The sequence below is a fragment of the Notolabrus celidotus genome, chromosome 12, assembly GCF_009762535.1.
Source record: "Notolabrus celidotus isolate fNotCel1 chromosome 12, fNotCel1.pri, whole genome shotgun sequence".
In the NCBI taxonomy this organism is placed as follows: Eukaryota; Metazoa; Chordata; class Actinopteri; order Labriformes; family Labridae; genus Notolabrus; species Notolabrus celidotus.
This window is the reverse complement of record NC_048283.1, coordinates 23,661,738-23,686,800: the sequence shown is the minus strand read 5'-3', so window position 1 is coordinate 23,686,800 and position 25,063 is coordinate 23,661,738. Positions and strand designations below refer to the sequence as shown.

Here is a 25,063-nt window from a genome sequence, read left to right as displayed (position 1 = left end):
AGTCCCACCTTACAGACAGGACTCAGTCTGATCTCATCTTAATCCACCATGAGCAGAGCACTTTGCAACATTTAGGAAGTTACAGTGGCAAGGACAAACTTCCTTAAACAGGCAGAAACCTCCAGCAGAACCAGACTCATGTTAGACACACATCTGCTGAGACCGTGTTGGAGAGAGGGATAGAGGGAGATGAAGAGAGAGAGATGATAGTGGAGAGACGAATAGTAGTAGTTGTCTCAGCTGGAGTCTGGCACATCCACAGCAGCAGAGATCCAGAGGAACCTACGAGACAAGGGAGCTCAGGGACTCCAGAAAGGTCTCTGGTTCATCTCAAATCAGCTCTGTCGGCTTTTGTGACACAGTTAATTTTGATTACTTAGCCGAGCCGTCTGCCGTCTGCCATGCTAAGGTGCAGTCGTGTGTCTTTGTTGTCCATCGCAGCAGCAGCAAGCAGGAAGATCCTTCAAACTTTAATCACGATGCGCGATTAAAGCGTAAAAGCAGACAGCCCTGATTATTATTCAAGGAAGGCAAAACCAATAATGATCCTGCAAACAGAAGTTTTAGAGGTGTTCATATTTATTCGCACCTGTGTCCTGTTTCTATGATAATTATGTAGCCACCACAGCTCCTTCTTCATACCTAACATACAGACATGAGTGGCAGTGATACGCCTACTTATCTTTTGATTTCTTTCATAATATATCACAACACCCGCCACACCCATCATTTCATCATTTCAAGTTAATTCAAGTTTTAGTTTACATTGAAATGATGCAAACATAGGTCACATCGTCATGCCGTCAGCTTGCATGTTCATAATAAAGGTTGAAAATCAAAATCCCCAGAGAGCTTAGAGCTGTTGATTGAAACTTTCAGTCGTACAGGATCTTACAGGATTTCATCAATCCAACAGGGTCTGAACTAAAACTGACTCCTAGAGAGGAGCGAGAAAAATAACAGCGCCCTGGATGACAAACAAAAAAAGGAAAGGTAGTTTACATGAAGCATAGAGCAATTCAAAGTGCTCTGCAGAGTCACCAACAGACACTGTGAACATTAGGAACATTTAAAGGAGAAGAAAGAGCAGTTCAGTTTCTCTTTAAGCTCAAGCACAAGTCTTCCTTTCCCTTTTTTCCTTGCATGTATAACGCCAGAAGTATTCCCAGTGTCACTACGAGGGGCGTCCACCCTCTGCAATATCACAGCAGAGGTCTCAAAGATTGTTTACAATGCATTATGTGTAAAAAGGTTTAACGCTAGATGTCATTAAAAGAAAAGAAACAAGGATAACACGTTCATTAAAACAAAGTTTAGAGTGTTTCCTGCACAGAGCGGGATGCAGCTTTAATCTCAGGACGTCTGATTTAAGATCTGTGCAGAGTGCAGTTTGAGATGCAGCATCCAAGGACGTATAGAAACTCTTAAGGAGCTTAGTTTTCCAAAAGTCCAACTAGGAAAGACAGACAGGTAACATCGGCTCACCATGAGAACTCTCAGCATGGCTTCAGAAATACATCCTGGAGTTTATGGCTGTCTCAGAAACAAGCGTCCTCTCTGTCTTCTTCTCTTCAGGACAAGCAGCAGACCCCGAGTAAGAGGGCGTGGGAGGGCATCAGGAAGACCCACTCCCCTCCCTCCTGGGTGAGGAAGGACCTGGAGACGGTGGCGGCGTCCCCTCTGGAGTTGCAGACGGTGGAGTGGGAGAAGAACAGCGCGACCATCCCTCTGGTAGGCCAGGAGATCATGGACCTGCAGACGGAGGTGTGACCCACATCTTCCGAATTCAAACCCACAACCTCCAGTTTTATCCAGACAAGCAGATACACCACACACACTGCCCTGCTCTGTACCTCTACCCAAAGGCTGGATGAAGCCCACTGCAAGAACGAGAGGGGGGACGGAGGGAGGAGGAGAGAGAAGAGTCAAAATATCAGAGAATTAATTCATTCGTTAAAAAAGAGAGCGGGAACACAGCGTCTCTATGTGTTGTTTTTTTTTTTTTCGATGTGCGGACGCTGTTTCTGTCTGCTGGTCATCTCTTTCTGTGTGACCTCAGCTCACGAGGGAGACGGAGTTAGCTACTATATGTGCATCATATAGTCTTATAATAAACAGCATAGCAATGGTAATCATGCAATGTTTACCCCTGAATTCAAAGATGTAATAATCCTCATCATGTCTTTTCTTTCTTTCTGTTTTTAACCGTGGAGAGTCGTTGCCTCACTGTTCTGCTCTCTCTCTCTCTCTCCTGATGAACGCTGATGTTGTACACATCTCCAGACGCCTCCGGACTTATTTTTTTTCTTCAATATCAATCTCAAAAAGGGAAAACAACAAGCGTTTCAGGAGGCAGACTGCCAAAACATACACCCATGTGCCCCAAGAATGCCGTTCCCTCCCCCTTTCACCCGCCCAATCCTGCTGGCTCTTCATCCCCTGTGATCCTGGTGGAGCAAAGTCGGCCAAACGGTGACAAGGAAGGCGTCACCACGAGCCAAAACGGCACCGATGGACACCTCAGAGACGCCAGAGAGCGGGCTGGCAGGTTTCACCCCCTCGCCAGCTCTCCACCTCATGGACGATCGCGTCGGTGCGTCCAAAAGGAGCCATGTTCACACTGTTTGGATGTACAAGCAGGCTTGGTACAGTAAATGCAAAACATGATCATAGATGCTTAGGAAGAGGGTTCTTGTGTGTGTATGTGTGTGTCGCGTCACGGAAGATGAGTAAATGACTAGATCTATAAATATATATGGTATGACGATGATCCTGAGGTCATCAGAGGGTTGCACACAGAGAAAGCACAAGGCTCACTTGGAGTCCTGATGTACAGCATTGTAATTATTTCAACAGAGTTCTACAGAATGGATTTTAGCCTATAAATATCTTTCTTACTGTGCTTGGGGATAGTTGTTCTCATTATTATTAATATGAACATGATTATTCTGATACTGATCCTCCCATCCCCTCCCCCCTGTCCTTTCAGGGTACTGGACTATACGAGTGTTCTGTATCGCAATGTAACAGTGTGTGTTTTGATATCACCGCCAGTCACTCCCTCAGATCTGTATTTGTCGAAACCCTGACCTCTGACCCCTCTGATCCTCGCCTGCCCTGCTACACACATCCCTCCCTGCCCTCCTCACTCCCCTTTTTATTTTACTGGGGTCGCCTCTTTGTTAATGTACAGTTTTCAGAGCACAAAATGAATGTGTCTTATTTCTAATAAAAGCATATAAGCATATAATAAAGCAATGCTAGTCCTCTTGTTTTCTCACGTTCAACTGCAGACGACATGCAACCCGCTTCTCAAGTTAGAAGCTGCAACCTCAGCTACCCATCAATTTGAACTAATCCCATTCCTATGCATGCACACTCCTTGCTCTCACACCTGGAGCAATCCAGCATCCAGTTGCCTGTGGACACTTTTGTCATCACGCTGCATGTCCTGCAGTCCACATGCCAGAGAGGTAGATTTGTTGTGAGCATAAAGGCTGATTTATACTTCTGCGTCGAATCGACGGCGTACCCTGCACCGGGGGTCCGCGTAGCTCCTGTACCTACGCAGAGGCCTTAGCACGTAGCTGACGTGCACCTCCTCCAAAATGTAACTACCCGCAGAATTGATGCGGACCGCAGGCCCTCTTATTGGTCCGCTCGGCGGATTGTATTTCCCATATTTATAGGACTTCCAGGATCCCGGACATTGGCCGCACATCGGCCGTGTATTTCATCTCCTCCTCTCTATTCTTCATGTAATCATGTCTGTATGATAAACAGCAACATGTATCAGCTGTAGATTAACATAACATGCTCTGAATCGCTGAGGAAAAGTAAACAGATCATGGCGGGCCTGGAAGCAGGCAACCAGCTATCAGAGAGACCGCACTGCCCTCAGGCGTTTCGGCTGAGAATTGCTGCGCGACACGGACACATCGACGCACAAGAATGTGGTGCTATAAATCAGCCTCAAGTGGAGCGATCGCGGGGGGGAAGAGGGTGCAGCAGCCCCAGGGCCCACGTTCAGCAGGGGCCCCCTACTGAGCTACTTTTTTGACAGGACTGGAACAGCCGATGTCTGTCCCTGTCCACAGTCGGTGTTGTAATTAAAAAAACAATCACACACAAATCCTTATTTTCCATTTAAATCATCCTCCTGTTGTCGTTCAGTTAATAATCCCCAGAAATCCATATACACACTAACACACCTGAAAACGCATATGGCATGACCATTCAATATTATTTATCTTATGTTTAAAGATGGGCCCATGAAATGCTTTAAGCTTAGGCGTGCAAACCACAACCATGCTCAACTTATGCCCACGTAAAGGTACACTGCTAAATAATTCAAATGTTAACAAACAAATCAATAATAATCACCTTGGAAGCTGCAAATGGACTGAGCATTTTTTCATCATCTTACCACTGTAGGTAGCCCAAGTTCCATTAGCTATATCATTTGGCCATGATTATTATTGAATCCTATGTTACTTAAGAATGTGGTTGTAATGTGTGTTCAGGTGAACAGGTGATTTCAGATGTCCATTAGAGATGTTAACAATCAATCGTAAACATCCCTAATAGGCACCTGAAAACACATTACAACCAATTAATTGAGTATCGATTGAGTATCGATTAATTGTTAAGAACTTACTCAAACACATTTATTGTTTCGATTTTATATCACGTGGAACAAACTTCATGTAGGCTTAAACTTTGTTCTGCTATAATGGAGGTGTTTTATGTTTAAAGCATGTTTCAATGTGAATCAGTTGATTACAGGTGTCACGGCGGAGTCGCTCAGCTGGGGGCTGCGGCTGAGTGACAGGTCTCCAGGAGTGCTTTTTTTCTCTGTCGCTGGACTGATTATGACCCGGTTGCGCTCCCGGCTGACACCTGACCATGTACACATGCTTATTTTTCTCAATAAGAATGAGTAGATGGAAAACTGGACACTGAGTCTGAAATATATTTCTGTTCAGTTCTCGTTGCAGTAATTCCACATGTTGAAGTCTGAGACTTCACTATCATGACTGTGTTTCATTAATCAATAATTGATGGTTAACATTTCCAAAGATCCATCACGGGAAATACTTGAAATTTACATCCCTAGTGCCTATTTTTATTAGAATCGGTGTTGGAAATATGCCTGCATGTTACTGCGTCATTCTCGCTCCTAACAGGTGTGCTCGATCTCGGACTTCAGCTCAGCAGGTTTTAGGTCGGGGCTTTCCCCTTTATCAGCTGTGATGTGAGGTCACAGCAGCGGCACTGGAATCGACCGGCCTCGTTCGCATTTTGCTCTCAGCAGAGGTTTATTTTTACACCCTCGATATTTTGGTGGTGCAGTTCTAGAATCGAGAAATGGCCAAACTGTTCACGATACTGAGCATCCTGATGCAGAAAAGAAAATGCGGTTTCTATTCAGAAGACATCTCCAAGCCGGAGGAAGTTATGGAGGAGTTCCACTCTTTTTGAGACATTTTATTCACTGTGTCAACCATGGATCCTAACACTGACGTGTTTAACGGATCTCGGCACCTTTATATCACCTCCTGAGGTATTGTAGACTGCCTTTGAAATTGCGTTTAAATCGCAATGCGCCTGCCTCTCCCTGTCCATCGGCGTCAGTACTGAACCATTCATTTATATGATTAGGGTTAGGGTTATGACTAGGGTTAAGGTTATGACTAGGGTTAGGGTTTCGATTAGGGTTAGGGTTATGATTAGGGATAGGATTATGACTAGGGTTAGGGTTATGGTTAGGGTTTCGATTAGGGTCAGGGTTATGATTAGGGTTAGGGTTATGATTAGGGTTAGGGTTAGGGTTAAGATTAGGGTAAGGGTTAGGGTTAGTATAAGGGTAAGGGTTAGGGTTATGATTATGTCGGGGCTACTGTTAAGGTTAGGGTTATGATTAGGGTTAGAATTTGGGTTAGGGATATGATTAAGTTTAGCGTTATTGTTAGTGTTATTATTATGATTAGGGTTCGAAATACTATTAGGGTTAGTGTTACCGTTAGGGTTAGGTTTAAGGTTAGGGTTAGGGTTATGATTATGGTTAGATTAGGTCAGGTTAGGGTAATCATTAGGGTTAGGGTTATGACTAGGGTTAGGGTTATGATAAGGGTAAGGGTTTCGATTAGGGTTAGGGTTATGATTATGGTTAGGGTTTCGATTAGGGTTAGGGTTATGATTAGGGTTAGGGTTATGATTAGGGTTAGGGTTATGATTAGGGTTAGGGTTATGATTAGGGTTAGGGTTATGATTATGGTTAGGGTTTCGATTAGGGTTAGGGTTATGATTAGGGTTAGGGTTATGATTAGGGTTAGGGTTATGATTAGGGTTAGGGTTATGATTAGGGTTAGGGTTATGATTATGGTTAGGGTTATGATTAGGGTTAGGGTTATGATTATGGTTTGGGTTATGTTAGGGTTAGGGTTTCGATTAGGGTTAGGGTTTCGATTAGGGTTAGGGTTATGATTAGGGTTAGGGTTATGATTATGGTTTGGGTTATGTTAGGGTTAGGGTTTCGATTAGGGTTAGGGTTAAGATTAGGGTTAGGGTTTCGATTAGGGTTAGGGTTATGATTAGGGTTAGGGTTATGATTAGGGTTAGGGTTATGATTATGGTTTGGGTTATGTTAGGGTTAGGGTTTCGATTAGGGTTAGGGTTTCGATTAGAGTTAGGGTTATGATTAGGGTTAGGGTTATGATTAGGGTTAGGGTTATGATTAGGGTTAGGGTTATGATTAGGGTTAGGGTTATGATTATGGTTAGGGTTTCGATTAGGGTTAGGGTTATGATTAGGGTTAGGGTTATGATTAGGGTTAGGGTTATGATTAGGGTTAGGGTTATGATTAGGGTTAGGGTTATGATTAGGGTTAGGGTTATGATTATGGTTTGGGTTATGTTAGGGTTAGGGTTTCGATTAGGGTTAGGGTTTCGATTAGGGTTAGGGTTATGATTAGGGTTAGGGTTATGATTATGGTTTGGGTTATGTTAGGGTTAGGGTTTCGATTAGGGTTAGGGTTATGATTAGGGTTAGGGTTATGATTAGGGTTAGGGTTATGATTATGGTTTGGGTTATGTTAGGGTTAGGGTTTCGATTAGGGTTAGGGTTTCGATTAGGGTTAGGGTTATGATTAGGGTTAGGGTTAGGGTTTCGATTAGGCTTAGAGTTATGATTAGGGTTAGTGTTACGGATAGGGTTATGATAAGGGTTAGTGTTAGGGTTAAGGTTATGATAAGGGTTATGATTAGGGTTATAATTTGGGTTAAGGTTATGATTAGCATTAACGTTATTGTTAGGCTTATTATTATGATTAGGGTTAGGATTAGGGTTAGGGTTAGGATTAGGGTTAGGGTTATGATTATGGTTTGGGTTATGATTAGGGTTAGGGTTTTGATTAGGGTTAGGGTTATTATTAGGGTTAGGGTTATGATTAGGGTTAGGGTTATGATTAGGGTTAGGGTTTCGATTAGGGTTAGGGATAGGGTTATGATAAGGGTAAGGGTTAGGGTTATGATTAGGGTTAGGTTTATGATTAGGGTTTGGGTTTCGGTTATGATTAGGGTTAGGGTTTCGATTAGGGTTAGAGTTATGATTATGGTTTGGGTTATGATTAGGGTTAGGGTTTTGATTAGGGTTAGGGTTATTATTAGGGTTAGGGTTATGATTAGGGTTAGGGTTATGATTAGGGTTAGGGTTATGATTAGGGTTAGGGTTTCGATTAGGGTTAGGGATAGGGTTATGATAAGGGTAAGGGTTAGGGTTATGATTAGGGTTAGGGTTATGATTAGGGTTAGGGTTTCGGTTATGATTAGGGTTAGGGTTTCGATTAGGGTTAGAGTTATGATTAGGGTTAGTGTTAGGGTTAGGGTTACGATAAGGGTAAGGGTTAGGGTTATGATTAGGGTTATAATTTGGGTTAAGGTTATGATTAGGGTTAGCGTTATTGTTAGGGTTATTATTATGATTCGGATTTGAGTTATTATTAGGGTTAAGGTTAGGGTTACTGTTAGGGTTAGGTTTAAGGTTAGGGTTATGATTGGAGTTATGATTATGGTTAGATTAGGGTTATAATTTGGTTAGGGTTAAGGTTAGGGTTACTTTTAGGGTTAGGGTTATGATCAGGGTTACCCGTCCCAACAGTATCCAGACTATTTCCTGCCACCCCCTTGAAAAAGTCAGCAAAGAGTTGTGGGGAGTCAATGAAAGCACAGCAGGTAAGAGTCTGGAAATTTCATGGCAGGTTGAGTACATTTACAGTGAGTCTTATTTAACTGTTTTACACTCTTGACTGCTTGTTCCAAGTTGCCTGTCTTATGATTAAGGTCAGCTTTTGAATCCCTCAGTACAGCTTCACAAATTTGACCCCTAGTAATTCATAAATAACTTCATAGTGACTTAATTTACTGTTCTCAGATACTCAGGTTGAGCCGAGGACAGGGCAGACTTAAAAAGCTGTGATTCATTTAGTAATGAGTCAAAAGTCTTCCAGACGCTCTGGTCAATAAATAACTGATCCTAACTTAACAACAGTCGGGTAATGAAGTCACACATTTTGGTTGTTAATTGTTCTTCTTGAGAATGACACAGTTACACAGAATAACAGTGGGTGTGCTGTTGTTGTGAATCTGTCAGTGGGTGCACGTCACGCTGATTCACAACTCAGCTCTTTCTCTGACTTTATTCTGAGTCTGTCGCTGCTCTGAGTATTTGTCTTCAGTGATAAATAAGGAGATAATACGGGGGCGGTGATTGGATCATTTCTGAAATACTTTTTTAAAACTTATCTTAAACAAAAGATTAATTAACAGTTTTCATGTATGTGTATAATATGTATCACCCGGGAATCACAGAGTATTTTTACCCATAATTAGAGCTCAGACTCTAACTTACTCCTCAGAGGCCTTTAATCGGATTCATCTGAATATTGGTCAGTTCAAGACCCAACATCAAGGCAGGATAAGATCCAGTCCTCTCTTACGGACAGGACTCAGATCAGCTGATCGAGAGGATGACGTGTCAGAATGAATCACGGCAGCTCGAGTTGAACTAGCTTGCAGGCGGCGCTTTAGATCCAGTCCCATCTTCCGGACAGGACTCAGTCTGATCTCATTTTAATCCACCATGAGCAGAGCACTTTGCAGCATTTAGGAAGTTACAGTGGCAAGGACAAACTTCCTTTAACAGGCAGAAACCTCCAGCAGGACCAGACTCATGTTAGACACACATCTGCTGAGACTGAGTTGGAGAGAGGGATAGAGGGAGATGAAGAGAGAGATGATAGTGGTGAGACGGATAGTAGTAGTTGTAGCAGCTGGAGTCTGGCATGTCCACAGCAGCAGGCCGTCTACGGCAGAGATCCAGAGGAACCTATGGGACAAGGGAGCTCAGGGACTCTAGAAAGGTGTACGGTTAATAACTTTAGGACAGGAAGAGTTAAAGTAAGAGACAGGCAGAGGAGAGATAGGGCAGTCTAAGCTTACTGTATATCAGCACAACTAAGAGCTGGTCCAAGCCTGAGCCAGCTCTAACTATAAGCTTTATTAAAAAGGAAAGTTTTAAGCCTACTCTTAAAAGTAGAGAGGGTGTCTGCCTCACAGACCCTGACTGGTAGATGATTCCAAAGGAGAATGGCCTGATGACTGAAGGCTCTACCTCCCATATTATATACAGAAGTGCAAGAGCCTGTATGATGCTGCTTGCAGTCCTAGGATGAGTACCAGTTTTCAACAAAATGCACTGTGTGGAAGGAGCAGCCGTGTCAGTGTTCTAAAGTTTTCCCAAGACATTGTTCAAGAGGTCACAGTCATGACTTGACAAACTTATGTCAACCACGCTTGGCCTGCTTTGAGACCATGAACTCACTGGTCAAGTATTCACTGAGGGATTAAACCAAGCTAGATTTGATGAGCCCCTTTCACACATGCAGGAAACACCTCAAAATGTACTTAACCCTCGTTTGACCTCTAAGTGAAAATTACGCAAATGGTCTAGGTGAGCAGAAGTGTGATTGTAAATGTCAGGAAGGCAAGTTTGAGGAGTGATTCTCTCTATATAAATCTGTCTCTCTCTCTCTCGTGAAAAATCACGTCGAGCCTCTTGTCATGTGTCGGTTTCAGTGAGAATGACTCTCCTCGGAGAGAGTGGGCGGTAATGTCAGAGGTCAGCTCAGTTCTTTCACCATGAGGATGCAGCTGGGGGCTGAAGTGTACAAAACTGTGCTGCTATAAGAGCTATTCAAGAGTTTGAGATAACAGTAACAATAGCTCAATCTCTGAGGGACAGAAGACTCTTAATATGCACGATAAAAAAAACAGTGACTGCAATTTTGGTCCATGTGTGTGGTTACCAATGGATGTCCATAAATTAAATCCATAATGGCCTGGGAATTACTTCCAATCCCTCAACTGAAAAGCAATCTGGACAACAAGATGACGGCAGACGGCTAATAAAGATTTAAGAAGCAATAACTCGTCAGACAAATAAAAGCCAGATTTCAATAATACATCACTGACAAAGAGCCACACTTCTAATAAGCAACATTATGGAAGCATAAATTGAGCAAATTACCTCGAATGAGTACGCATTATCTTCACAGAAATATTTCAGTCCATGACAATGGGACCTGCTCCCAGTTTTTGTAAGTTATTAAGAGGAGAGTCAATCAAACCTGTGGTGAGAGTCAGCTCTCTAAAGTGTGATGAAGGTTATAAATAACTCACTGTAGAGACGGTTCTTCACACAATATTAAACACTAAACCATGTGACAGCTTCAACAATGGAGATAAGTTGATTGATTGACCAGAGGAGACGGTCTCAGTCTCAGGAGATTTGACAGAAAAGCTAACAACTAAATATAAATGTTGTTTGTTACGTGATGAATGAGGCATTGTTGGTGAACAGTGGCGTTGTCTCGTGGAAGAAAAGGAAGATTTTTAAAGACTGTGGTTTTGTCAGTCTTCTGTGCTCTTGCTGTCATCTATGATCTTAAGTCACAATCGCAGACTGTACAAAACATGGATATAGATTGGTGACCCTTTTTTTTTTAAGCAGAATGAAGCCTATTGTCCAAGGTATGTACAGTCGACCTAACATGAGTCAAAGAGGCAGAGTTGAGTTACTTTAACTCTCCCTGTCCCATTAAAGTTAGTAACCATAGACCTTTCTGGAGTCTCTGAGCTCATTTGTCTTGTAGGTTCCTTTGGATCTCTGCCATAGACGACCTGCTGCTGTGGACGTACCAGACTCCAGCTGCTACAACTACTACTATCACATTAGAAGTGTTCAAGATGGCGGCGCGCATGGGTGCAGCGGCTCTTTGATCTCCAGTCTGGTGCTTACTTTTCTTAGTGTTTTTATTATTTTTTAAAGACTTTTACAAGGCAACGTTTAACTACAGCCGACAGAACCTAATTGACCATGGCCTAAGGTTCAATTTAGTCATAAACACGGAATATCAGCGCGCACACAACATTCCTAAGGACATTGCGAGGCCACCAGGATCTCCGTGGATGGTGAGCCTGCCCAGCAAGAGACGGAGACGGCGAAGGGAGAGGAAGCAGAAGCGAGGATGCCGGTCAGGCCTAGATGCTAGGCTAAGAAAACAACCACACAGACCACCGCTCCCGAGCATCTTCCTGACCAATGCCAGATCCATAACGCACAAAATGGACAAATTGGAACTACAACTCGCCACAAAAAGCTTCGTCCGGAACTGCAGCGTTATTTTCATCATGGAGACGTGGCTTCACCCGCGGATCCCTGATGCTGCTGTTCAGCTAGCGGACCGCACGCTACACCGGCACGACAGAACCAAAGACTCGGGTAAGAGCAGAGGAGGAGGACTCCTTTACGTGCACAATGACTGGTGTTGTAACAGCAGGATAATTCACACACACTGCTGCCCTGATTTAGAGGTTCGGATCTACCAAGGGAGCTAACAGTAGCCATTGTGATAGCTGTTTACATCCCACCAGATGCTAACGTTAGCACAGCCCTTAGCCTCCTGCAAGCGACTATAAACAAACAGCAGCTCGGCCACCCCGTTAGAGTTTTTATTGTTGCCGGTGACTTCAACAAAGCGTGCTTAAAAACTGTTCTGCCCAAATTTGTCCAGTACGTGAAGTGTGCCACCAGAGGGGGTAAAACCCTGGATCATGTTTACTGCAACATCAAACATGCATAGAGAGCCACCCCCCTCCCCCATCTTGCTGGTTCGGACCATCTCTGCCTGTCCCTCACCCCCTCATACACCCCTCTCCAGAGAAGAACAAAGCCACAAACAAAACTATTACAATGAGGCCTGAGGATGCTCTCCCTCAGTTGCAGGACTGCTTCTCAAACACTCTCTGGGACATTTTTGAACACCACGACCTCCAGGAATATACAGACACTGTACTTTCATATATCAAAAACTGTGTGGACACTGTTACAGTCAACAAACGGATCCGGGTTTTCCCTAACCAGAAACCCTGGATGACCAGTGAAGTACAGGCACTCCTCAAACACCGTAACAACGCCTTCAGGTCTGGCGACAGGACCCTCTACAGCGTGGCCAGAGTGGACCTGAGAAGAGGCATCAAAAGGAAAATTGGGGAGCACTTCACTGACAACAACCCAAGGAAGATGTGGTAGGGAATTCAGCACATCACCAAGTACAAAGACAATAACCAGGTGGCTGTGAGCGGTGCTGCCGCTCTAGCAGAGGAACTAAACCGTTTCTTTGCCCGTTTTGAGACCGTAAGACCAAACACAGTCACACCACGTCAACCACCCTCCTGTAGCAGCACACTGATACTTCAGGAACATGAAGTGAGACGTGCACTGAGGACTGTAAACAACAGGAAAGCTGCAGGCCCGGACGGAGTACCTGGGTACTCAAAGCCTGTGCGGATCAGCTGACTAGGGTTTTCACCTCTATCTTTAACTGTTCCCTGTTGCAGTCCATCATTCCCTCCTGCCTAAAATCTGCCACCATAATTCCCGTCCCCAAGAAATCAGCCATCGACAGTCTGAATGATTACAGGCCTGTCGCACTTACGCCTGTGATCATGAAGTGCTTTGAGAGGCTGACGGCAAACCACATCAAGGACACACTTCCCACCACACTGGACCCCCACCAGTTCGCCTATAGAGCAAACCGCTCTACTGAGGACGCCATCGCTGCAGCTCTTAACACTGCACTGAGCCACCTGGAACACCAGGGGAATTATTTTAGGATGCTCTTTGTTGACTACAGCTCAGCCTTCAATACAGTAATCCTGAACATTTTAACTGGCAAGCTCTCCCACCTCGGTCTCTCCCCTTCCATCTACTGTTGGATTAAGGACTTCCTGTCTGACCGGCCACAAACTGTCAGACTCAGCCCCCACCTCTCCCCCACCATCACACTCAACACTGGCTCCCCGCAAGGATGTGTACTGAGTCCCCTCCTGTACTCTCTGTATACATACGACTGCACACCAACCCATCTCTCCAACTCCATCATCAAATTCGCTGATGATACCACCGTGGTCGGGCTCATCTAAGGCGGAGATGAGTCGGCCTACAGAGATGAAGTTGGAAAACTTTCGGCTTGGTGTTCTGTGAACAACCTCTCACTGAACACCACAAAAACAAAAGAACTCATCATGGACCGAAAACGCAGCATGGACCCGGCTCCACTGATCATCAATGGGGCCTGCGTTGAAAGGGTCCACTCCTTCAAATTCCTGGGCGTCCACATCACAGACAACGTCTCCTGGTCTGCTAACACCACGGCGGTGGTAAAGAAGGCCCAGCAGTGACTCCACTTCCTGAGGGTGCTCAGGATATAACAAACAGGAGGAGAAGCTTCTTGTGGCCTTCTACAGAGCCACCGTGGAGAGCATTCTGGGGTACTGCATCACAGTGTGGTACGCTGGTTGCACAGTAGCAGAAAGGAGAGCTCTGCAGAGAGTGATCAGCATGGCACAGAAGATCACTGGCTGCTCTCTGCTCTCCCTGGACAACATTGCCAGCTCTCGCTATCTCAGCAGGGCTACAAACATTGTTAAAGACTCATCCCACCCTGGTCACCACATAATCAACCTGTTGCCCTCAGGACGGCGCTACAGGTCTCACAGATCCAGGACCAATAGACTCAGAGACAGCTTTTTCCCTAGAGCCATCAATGCTCTGAACACTCACCATAAAACACACTGACTACACTCTTCCTTCCGTGCAATAAAATCAATGTGCAATATTCTGCCCCCACCCGACGTGCAATACTCACTGTAAATATCTATAACTTAATACTATTTATTTTTACAGTCATTTAAAAAAAAAAAAAAAGGTTTTATTATCAAAACACTGTTGCTCTTGCTGCTATTATTGTTTTATGTACATATGTATGCATGCACCAACGGAGCTGCGCTCCTAATTTCATTGTATGCAAGTCACGCAATGACAATAAAGGCATTCTATTCTATTCTATTCTATCCGTCTCACCACTATCATCTCTCTCTCCTCATCTCCCTCTATCCCTCTCTCCAACACGGTCTCAGCAGATGTGTGTCTAACATGAGTATGGTCTTGCTGGAGGTTTCTGCCTGTTAAAGGAAGTTTGTCCTTGCCACTGTAACTTCCTAAATGAAATGTGGTAGATGTGTGGTCACATTTTCAAGGCCATGATTCAACTCAGTAGCTACTGTCACATCTTTGAGGAAAACAGGTGAAGTTAGCATCCCCCAAAATTTCAGAGGAGGCCGCTAAATTTAAAAATCAAATTCAAACAGAACTTCTGAGAGATGTTTTCATGCAGCTCTCCAGAAACGATGCCTCAAAAGTAGCGGGGGAGGACTCAAGTAGATGTCATCCAAACTTTTTATGTGACACACTTTCAGTCCTCACCTCGCCGTATATTCATGTCTGACTCTGCAGGACAATGAAGGCAGACTGACCTTTGCAGATTTCACAGCACTTTGTTTAGAGCAGTAACGCCTGTCATGACAACCGTGTCACACACACCCACAGAGTCACTCACCACGCACTGAGTCATGGTGTAATAACTGTTTGACCTGCCATGACTTCACTTAATTTTCCTCACTTCAGAGGCTCATTTTCGGCCAAGCTGCCCTCAGTGGCATGGTGATGTAGCGTAGGAAAAAAGTGGCCAGTAACATCATTAGGATCCATCCAGACGCATTAACCTCATGTCGTTAATTAGACCATCAACGCACATTAGCCTCCACATGTCCCTCGTCCTACAAAGGCCTGACAATAGCTATTAACAGACTGACACTCTGTTGACACTTGTCGCAGACCTCTTCAGGGAGTCTTCCTCTCCTGCTGCTCACACAGGAGAGGAAGAGCAGGATGATGACCTGCAGCAGCTGCACAGTCATCAACCTGAACCTACACACAGACTGCTGCTAGCATCTAAAATAAACTTTTTAAATGAGCTCATGTGATGTGTGTATTCAGTTCATTTATACAAAGATGGATGAATGACTGAGGTCGCACTCTAGTAAACTGAAGACTTACTTTTTTATCTGACTTTTAACTTGCAGTATTTTTCTTTTAGCCCTTGACTGCACATTAAAATTATAACAATTGTTTTATCATTTTTAATTTTATTATATTGTTTTTTATGTTATTTTGTTTTATTTTATTGTTCAGGTATTTATCGGATTTTATTTGATTGATTTTATTGTAATTATTCTATTTTATTTTCTGGTATTTATCTGATTTAATTGTATTGTTTTTATTGTGAGTATTATATATTATTTTTATTTTCAAGTATTTCATATTACTTTCCTCTGTCTTGTTTTCTACACAAAAAAATGAGTTGAGTTGAGTTCATCTTATCATATCTGATCATAGCATGTGTAAAATCGATGGTAAAAAAGGGGGAGGGGCTAATGATTGACAGCTCCCTTGACAAATGAGGCTCATGCAGTGCTGAGTGCACTGGATTAGCAGCATTAAGGAGAAAAGTTGAAATGCTTCAGTATCATTTATCATTATATATCTGATTCTATCATTTGTGTTGCACAACGTTTGCTCTTAATACAGTTGTTTCGGCTTTTTGCAGCACATTTAATTTCATGTGTTGTCCATTTCCACTGTTGCATTTGATTTGGACTTTTGCATGTGTTTTCTAAGTTGCATAATTTCTGCATTTGCAGCACTTTTCTCCTAATTGACCACAGCAAGGCTCACAGAGAGGACGCACAAGGAGACATTCACAATGAACTGAGGAAACAAAGGGACTAAATGCACATGAGGTAACAAGCAACAGACAGACACAGGTGTGACAACGAAACACAGGTGGAACTTGTGAGGGTGCAATCAAACTCAAAGCTAGGACACAAAGACAAGTTACAACTTAATGAAGCAAATTTGTTTGCACGAAATTCGACTTTTTCACAGGCTAGCAGACTTTTTTTCCCAACACTTCAATATATATCCAGAAGTATGTAGACACTGCCATGCATACCTCTGCAATCTCTTGGCCTGAGGCTGTTTTTCTTGTTCAGTTCAGGCTCTTTAGTTTCAATAAGCAGAGATGATGAACACTGCAGCACCAAGTGACATTTTCAAAAACACTTAATTCTTAACACGCTAATCCTGTCAAATGTTTCAGTTTCTCTCCTTCCTGATTCATAACCTTTGCACAAAGTCACTTCCTAAGAGTTTTTCTGAACTGCCTGCACACATCCCTAACATCAACCTCACCTTAGAGATGCATAGTAATGCCAGGCCTGACCAATAATGCTGTGGCTAAATGAGTGGAAATCCTTGCAGCTGGATCCAAAATCTCCTAGAATACCTGAAAAGCCAGAGAGGATAAAGAATGAGGCTGCAGCTCATTAAATCAGAGCTGTGTAGAGAATGTGTCTCTTGCTCTTTGATACAGGTGAAGAGTAAAGGGTCTATAAGCTATGTGAACATCATCATGAGTAAATAATCTCACACAGGTGTGTAAGAGGGGTGCAGCATATATTGTATGTTCACAGGATGCATGAAAATATCGATGTTGTGTTTTGTTTTTCAGTAAATATTTGTCCTGAAATTGTGTAAACTCCGCTCGCTGTGGCCTCAAAGACGTGTTTTCAAATTACACGATATGAAGTTGCTAATTGGAGCAGACACCCACCAGAAACATTAAGAGCAGAGGTAAGCGTGTCACTAAATTTAGTAAAGCGTCTCTGCTGTTTGGCTGCAAAACAAGGCTTTTAGCCTTCGGGGCTGAAATGTGTTGTGACAACGCTTTCGAGCTTTCTCCCCTCTTGCCCGGAGCGCTGTCTTCCTTTGGATGCTCTAAAATGGAAAATGAATACGAGGAAGAAGTGAGCCATGTTTCATCCAAGAATTATACATGTGAGGCATTTACAATGATAAAGAAGAAGTTTCAGGAAGACTTTTTCTACTAAATCTGATTTATTCAAATTTTTTTTAAGGGTCAATCTAACACCATATTTAAAGATACAAACTAGAGGTGAAAATCAAAATAATATTTTGCATGTAAACTACATAAATATATCTGAATTCAAATGTAATCTTTATTTTTTTTGAACCACAAAAATCTGCCTCTGTAGAAAATAACCAGAGGTGTATCCCCCTAGTGGAGAATCATGGTATTACAGCATTCTGTTCAAGATTATTAAGCCCCTTCTTTGCTGTCTTCTTGTGCTGATTATTGGCATGGCTGCTGTGTGTTGCTGTTCACTCACTTTCTATAGGCTCCAGCTGCTGCTTTGTTTCTTTAATTGTGGCCTGTAGTGTCTCTTAGCAGGCAGAGTATGGTGACCAAGGAGTGCAAATCTGCAACAGCATAAACGATCTTCATCAGGAGAAATAAGCTGCAATTGCAGAAACTATGCATCTTTAAAAACCGATGCAAACGTCCAAAACAAACGCAACAGCGAGACACATGGCACATGACAGAATGTGATGCAGAACACCAAAACAGCTGCACTGACATCAAAAACGGTCAAAATGCTCAAATGATACAAACCAAAAAACATTTTTTCATGATTTTGTGTGTTTTTTGCTGCATTTGCATCTCGTTTCTTCTGATGAAGGTTGTTTGGTTTGTTTCAGATCGTATGCTCTTCTCAGCCACCAGAGCAGAGAGCTGAACAGGTGCAGATAATAACAGTAAGTCACTGGCAGGCAGGAAGTAAACATGGTAAAAACTCAACATAGTTATTTTGATCTTGATTAAAAGGGTCTATAAGAGACATTAAATGCAATTAAAACTATGCTCAAAAGCCTTGCAACCTGGTTAATAGCAACAGTATGGCCACCTGTCAGTCAAGTTAGCCACGCCTCTAATTTTTCCTAACTAAACAGTTAGTTTTAAAAAGGCTTAACCTACACTCAGGTGTCACAAATAAAGAAAAGAGCCATGGAGACCTAAACTGTACCATGCTGTAAAAACAGACCTTTTAAAACTGGCTCGTATGTGGTATTTTTGACTTTTGGAAACAGCCTCCAGTGGACACTTATGGAACAGCAGTTTTTTGCACTACATGCTTTCTTCCTCAACACTGGAGGTTGCTGTTTGCTCATCACAGGGAAGCAAGTATCACCACGGTTAAACCCCCCCCCCCCCTCCCTTAACAACCTCTGGAGACATCTCTAGATCTCAGACGGGCCAGGAATGTGACACACATTTTTTCAAAACATCCAAAGCCACTTTTCAGCCATTAAACAGTGATTGTGATGGGGCCAGTCCTCCCAGAGCGCGTGCTGTTATTTATTCGACAGATGCATTTCCGTCACTATTAATTTGCCACATCTAAAAACAGCCCTGCTGCAGCTGGACGGGGACACACAGTGAAAACAATGACTGGAGGCAGCATATTGCATGTTGGAGGAAGAATTAAATGAGCATAAGCCCCCTGGCTTCATGTCCTAGGTCATCTGTTAATTTTTCATGCGTGCCTCACTAATTCATGAGGACATCTGTTTTTGCAGCTTCTATTTTATGAGTCCCATGTTCATCAGTTGTGAGCGGCTCCAGCTGCAAAATGATTAGGCGGGACTTCTGATGGAAACTAAATCAGAGGAAATTTGAGCACATGAAACAGACACATGCAGGCGTATGTTGCCCTGATACTAGCATGTGCTGAATTATAAGTCTAAGTCATATGTCGAAGCCCAGTTAGTGCTCTCTCGGAGCTGAAGCATCCAACAGTGAATGTTAAAGGAATCACATGTGAGCCTCGCAGGTGGTCGGTTTAAAAGTGGAGCTTGTTTCAGAGGTGGTTTGATGATCGTTAACAGGCACCAGTTTGACCATGTCCGCTTTATGCGAACTGCCTTTTGGGAGACACGAGGCCAAAACAAGAAAAACAACCAGAGGTCATCCATCGTCTCTTCATGAAACATTCAAACATTCAAACATCACTCTCATGCTGCTGCCTGATCACTATGTTTCTCTTTTCTTTCACCTCAGATGATCAGATTTGTGAAGTTTGAAAGGTGTCACTGTACACATGTGAGAAGCTTGCTGTCATGATCCTCATCATGGCTGCCCTCCCCTCTCCCTCTTTGTGTGTGTGTTTTGTCATTTCCTTGTCTGTTACTCCTCCTCCTGTGTCTCTTCCCCTTGTTTGTGTCTTGTGGGTGAATGTGGGCGGGGTTTCCATTCAACAGGCAGCACCAGGTGAAGCCATTCAATAATCAACCCTCTCCTATAAAGACTCCGGATTCTCTCCTACTCGTTGCCAGATTGTACTTCAGTTTTTTCAGTGGTACTCTGAGTCTGTGGCTCCTCAAGCATTTATGTTTTTGCTTGTCTTAGTGTGTGTTTCGCTGACGTCCTTGTGTGTTTCATCTTGCTTCAGAGATTGCCATGCACGCTTCCCGCTCTCGTGCTGATCACTTCCCTGTCTGATGCTGAACCTGCCTGCCTTGGCCTGAGCTCCAGTTACCCCCTGTGGAAGGACGCCAGAGAGAGGGACTGCTCCGCTCGATACCCATGGCGCCATTTCCACAGAGTGAACTCCAAATAAAAGACTTGTATTTTCACTATCCAGCTTGCCTGAATTCTGCTTTTGGGTCCAGTCCTGGTGACAATCCTAACACTTGCGATGCTTCCATCCTGCCGCTCATGATAATGGAAATATCACAAGAGAATGTGTACATTTTACTTAACTGTCATTAAAGCAGATCTTGCAGCTGTTTGCTAAAAACATAAGAAATTGTCCAATTTCTTTGTGCTTTCTTTAAACCATTTTCATCCGGTTGCATCGATGAGAATGGACACAGTGATATCCTCGCTGTGTTGCAAAACACAATGTTTCCTGGTCATTTAAACAATTTGTTGAAAGGGTGAAAGTGATGATTGTTTTGGCATTTCTCCAAAATCGTTCTGCAGCAGTCAGTGGAATCTGTATTGTTCAGAGATTTTATATCCAGGCATCTAATTTTTGCATCTAATTTTTACACAAAAGCATACTGTGCTTTAAGAGAAGGTTTAGAGGCATTTAAAAAAAATGACACTTTAAATATTCCCCACTGAAGAAGATGAAGACTGCACATGTGCTGATGCATAAGCTCTGATAATGGATGTTGAGGATGCTGACTTAGAAAGTTGGCTTGCAGAGACCTCAGTGGCTGAAGGTGGTAAGTGCTGGTGTGCAAATACTTTACCTCATGCATTGATTCTTTTTTTCTTGGTGATGCTCTGCTCACGTATCTCATATATCAGCTTAAACAACATACAAAAGTTCATCAATATTTGTGTGAATGTGTGGGACAGAAGATAGCTGATGAAACATAAACATCTTCAAACAGTTGGTGAACAAACTTTCTCTGTTGGACCATTTTTAAAGACTAAAGGCCTTTTCAGCAGAAACAATCATCACGGAGAGAGGAAGCATAAAATGTGTAAAAATAGAGCCCAGGTTCTGAAAACAGCAAAACCCTCCTCCTCAAAATCTAATTTAAGCTATCCTCAGTTTCAGTCACAGTCCGGTCACACACACACACACACACACACACACGCACACACACACGCACACACACACACACACACACACACACACACACACACACACACACACACACACACACACACACACAGTTGTTTATTGACACCCTTATCCATGTCCATGCTGACGGTGTAGCTGGGTTATTACAGCAGCAGCAGCAGATAAGGCATTTGGACAGGCTGGATGCAGGCCTCTGCTGTAATAGCCACAAGCTTATCTCTGCAACAATGACAGAGAAGAGCTCGAACCAGGAGCAGACCTGCTGCTTTGTCTCCCTCTGCAGCAGCATTTTAATCCCAAACACACCAAACAAGAGAATTAGAGAACACCTTCTCTGTAATGATGCACAGTTTCACCCTGTCATGTGTTTGTGCACTGATGTGTGTGTGTTTGTTACGGTTCTCCTCATTGTTTACCCGTGTTAATAAGAGGGGAGCTTAATAAAGCAGTATAGAGACACTAGCTGTGTTCACTCCACATGAGAAGACTAATTACTGTAAATCTAATCTGCAGGAGAGGCCTATATCCAATTACATGGAAATAAAGGCTCAGTGTGTTTGTTAGTCTGATTGTGCATGAGCGGACAAATACGCCCTCGTCTCTCGCTCTGATTCTCCCACTCTCATCCGTGTGTGCCTTCTCTCCTCTGTGCAGGACCTACATGTGTGCACTTCAAACAAAATCAATAAGATACAGCTGGAAATAGGAGCGTACTTCTTTGTCCAAGGATCCCGTTGACAATCTTCGACCACCCTCTTGACTCAAACAAAGGGAATAATGAAAAGAGGAAATCAACAGATATTTGTCGCAGGGGGGAAAGGTAGGCAGAGAGAGAAGCCCCGAGGTCAGACATCATCTCCTCTGAGATGTCATTACAGAACGAGAACCGTTCTGTACCTTAATCCTATTATACACATGTAAGGAAATATGGAACAAAGACAGTGATCTCATGGAGGCAGAGCATGCACGCTGCAGAGAGGAACAAATGTTCAAGATGTCAGGTGAGCTCAGATCGCAGAGAAACATGTTCACAGAATCTAAACTGTTGAGAATTTACATCTCTGTGTCTTCAGTTTAAATAATATCAGTCTCTCTGACTCAAACAGCAAATAAATGAAGAAGAAGAAGAAGAAAATACATTTGCTACACGCACAGGCTGAAATACACACATGCACAAACAGGATCTTATCGATGTGCATGCTGGAGAGAAGTCAGAGTGAGGGGGGAAACAGATGTGGGTTCAGTGCCTTGCTCGTGGGCTCTTCCAAAACTTGGTGTCACGTGATGAAAAACGAAGGAGGACCCAACAAAAACTAACTTAAACGTGTCCTTAAAGACGCGGCGGGAGACTCAAGAGAGTGATGATGCAACAACACAAGGGAGGAAACACAGAGGCTGTTTTCGAAACAGCCTGCTACCTACTACCTACTAATGTAGTAGGCAGTAGGTATTGCCTACTGCATACTGTGTTTGAATTTAGTCGATAGTATGACTGTACGTACGTACTGCTAGTATAGTAGGCGGGTTCGGAAACAGCCAGAGACCAGATAACAAGCAACAGGTGAGGACACAGCTGAAGCTAATCAAGGTAATCAAAGTGGAGGGGAACACAAGAGCATGAAGTAAAGCTAAACCAGACACACAGGGAGCAAAAACTAAAAAAAAAAAAACGGTAAATAAGAGCATTTGCATTTATAATATCCATATCCATAACTGAGGTGTAGTGACTGATGTTAACACTGAAGCCTTTGGTGTTTTCCTGTTTATAAAGATAGGAAGTTAGAAACGTCCTCACCACCTCAGTCATGTGGTTTGTGTACAAGACGTAACAGAAGTGAATATTAATCGGCAGCAAGACACATGGCCATGATGGAGGAGATATTGATAATGTTTCTGTCAGAGGCAGTGTTGCAGATGGCGGTCTGTGAGGTGCATGAATATTTAACGACAAAGTATGATGTAATGTTTCCAGTTGTGTTCAGTAACAAAGTAAATTTACTTGAGTACTGTACTTAAGTACAGTTTTTGAGTCTCTGTACTTTACTTGAGTATTATTTTTTGGGGAAACTTTTTACTTTTACTCCATTTGAAAGAAAAATATCATACTTTTGACTCCACTACATTTCTATCCATGCTCTAGTTACTCACTACTTTAGCTTTAAAGTCAGCTCATGAATTCTCTTTTACTGAAATCTGATCCCAAAGAACGTAAACTGTTCGTGTACTTGTGTTTGGTTTGTCTCAGTGGTGTGGCCGTACCTCGGTTGAGCGTATATCAAATGTTATTCAGATCAGTCCGTTCATTTAGTCGTGGTAATGATGGCTATGGCTGAGAGAATGATGATTCTCTACCTGAGCACCATGGCCAGAATTTAAGCCCACGTTTAAAGTTTTGAAATAAAGAATGATTGGTATTGTTGTCAATCTCTGATCTGTTTACCACACAAACTTCATCACAGCCTACAAAACATCACCATCTGACCTGAGAAAGCATGTGGAGGTCTGTAGCTAACACACTGGTTTTATTCCAGATGAACTTTTGAAACTTGTCTGTGCTTGTGGTAACTTAGTTTATATTTCATGGTATACTTTTTAGATATGAAATCATGTTTTCTAGATAAACAGAACGGAGCAGAATGTTCACCAATGCTTTCTCGACTGCACTCATGCTTTGTGAAAATACGTTTAGAGAAACTTTAAAGAGTACTTTGAATACTTCAGTATTTTTAAAATCAAGTACTCCAGGACTTTAATGCAAGTAATAATTTGACTGAACAACTTTCACTTGTATTGGAGTAATATTTGACCAGGAGGGTCTATACTTTGACTGAAGTAATGATGCTGTGTACTTTGTCCACCACTGTATGTTTCACGTTTCACATGGTCTATGGTTTGAACACTTGGCTTTGCTGCTCAACACTGCCCCCACAAGTTTTGGTAGTACTGCAACATTTGGCCCTTGAAGAAAACGTGTAGAAATACTGATGAAATGGATGGTAAACACAACGTAAGGCTCTCTCCATATCCAAGTCTAACCTTCATAGACTAAACAGTACAGTAACATATTTACATAAACACAGGTATTACAGTCACACTCCAGCCTCAGTCCCTCTGACAGTAAAAGTCAGCTGTGAGAGGAATTGTGTATTTGCTGCTATTTTTTCCTCCAGTATTCAAGTGTTCATGACATCAGCCGCCGCAAACAGCTGCTAAAGCTGCCACTGATCCCACAAACAAACTCTGATTTACAGCCTGTCACTCCCGCACTCTGACTGAGAAATGTTCCCAGCAGGGGCTGGACGCAAACCTTTCCACATTGATCTGTGTCTGCCCACAGTCAATGATTAATGTTCCCGTCAGGGCTTCACTCACGCACGCACCCACGAAGCCACACACACCCACACGCCCTACACACACACACACACACACACACACACACACACACACAAGCACACACACACACGCTCCCACGCACAAGCACGCAGCCACAGCTTTTTCTTAAAATGTTAAAAGACCTGGATTCACACTTGGGAGCCTAACTGAACTTTTCTTTCAATAAAAACAACTAAAAAGGAAATGCTAATGGCGGAGGAAAGGCTGTTTTCATGCACACCTGATTCCTGTGTTTTCCTCTTCTCAGAGCGCCACTCCAGAGTTTCTCTGAGCTGCAGCTGAAGGAAGACAGTGTGTGGCACAGGCCTGCTGCACAGCTGCCTCTCATGGATAACTTCTAATGGGTATTATTGCTTGCATAATTGTAAAAGTCATTAAAAATAAATCAACAATAGTGCTTAGCTCTACAGTCATAATAGCTCAGCCATCAGTTGCCTGTTCAGTCGAGATGCGGCGACGAAAGAAAGAAAGAAGAAAGTGTAACCAAAAGAAAATAAGCACGCCACCATCGTGAACACGAGCAGGACGAGAGCAGGGGTCACGTTAAAGATGCAGTATCATATTAAACAATGCGTCTGACTAACCCTCTTGAGATTGATTATAATTCACATAAACTGTTCTTCACTGAGGCCCAAAGCTTGCTTCTGAAGTGGTTCACATTTAAACCAGGATGTAAACCTTCCCACTAACGA

General features: G+C 43.1%; 1 protein-coding gene and 2 long non-coding RNA genes across 9 annotated transcripts in view; 2 read left to right on the top strand and 1 right to left on the bottom strand.

The window, feature by feature from the left end:
• The window catches only part of adgrb1a (adhesion G protein-coupled receptor B1a), a 177,298-nt gene extending 174,042 nt beyond the window's left edge, over window positions 1-3,256 (top strand). For 6 of the 7 annotated variants that reach the window (XM_034698288.1, XM_034698289.1, XM_034698287.1 and 3 more), the window contains one exon: window positions 1,576-3,256. In XM_034698288.1, coding sequence (XP_034554179.1) covers window positions 1,576-1,770 — 195 coding nt within the window. In that variant the 3' untranslated portion in view covers window positions 1,771-3,256. The remainder of the gene's footprint in view (window positions 1-1,575) is intronic. The other variant, XM_034698292.1, reaches the window with a different exon arrangement.
• Window positions 729-16,858, bottom strand: LOC117823197. The gene is made up of 2 exons (XR_004633338.1): window positions 16,711-16,858; window positions 729-1,880 (listed from the first exon to the last, which is right to left on the bottom strand). It is a non-coding gene; the product is annotated as an uncharacterized LOC117823197 (long non-coding RNA).
• Window positions 16,859-19,694: 2,836 nt separating this feature from the next.
• On the top strand, window positions 19,695-20,016 carry LOC117823198. The gene is made up of 2 exons (XR_004633339.1): window positions 19,695-19,736; window positions 19,830-20,016. It is a non-coding gene; the product is annotated as an uncharacterized LOC117823198 (long non-coding RNA).
• Window positions 20,017-25,063: the final 5,047 nt, after the last annotated feature.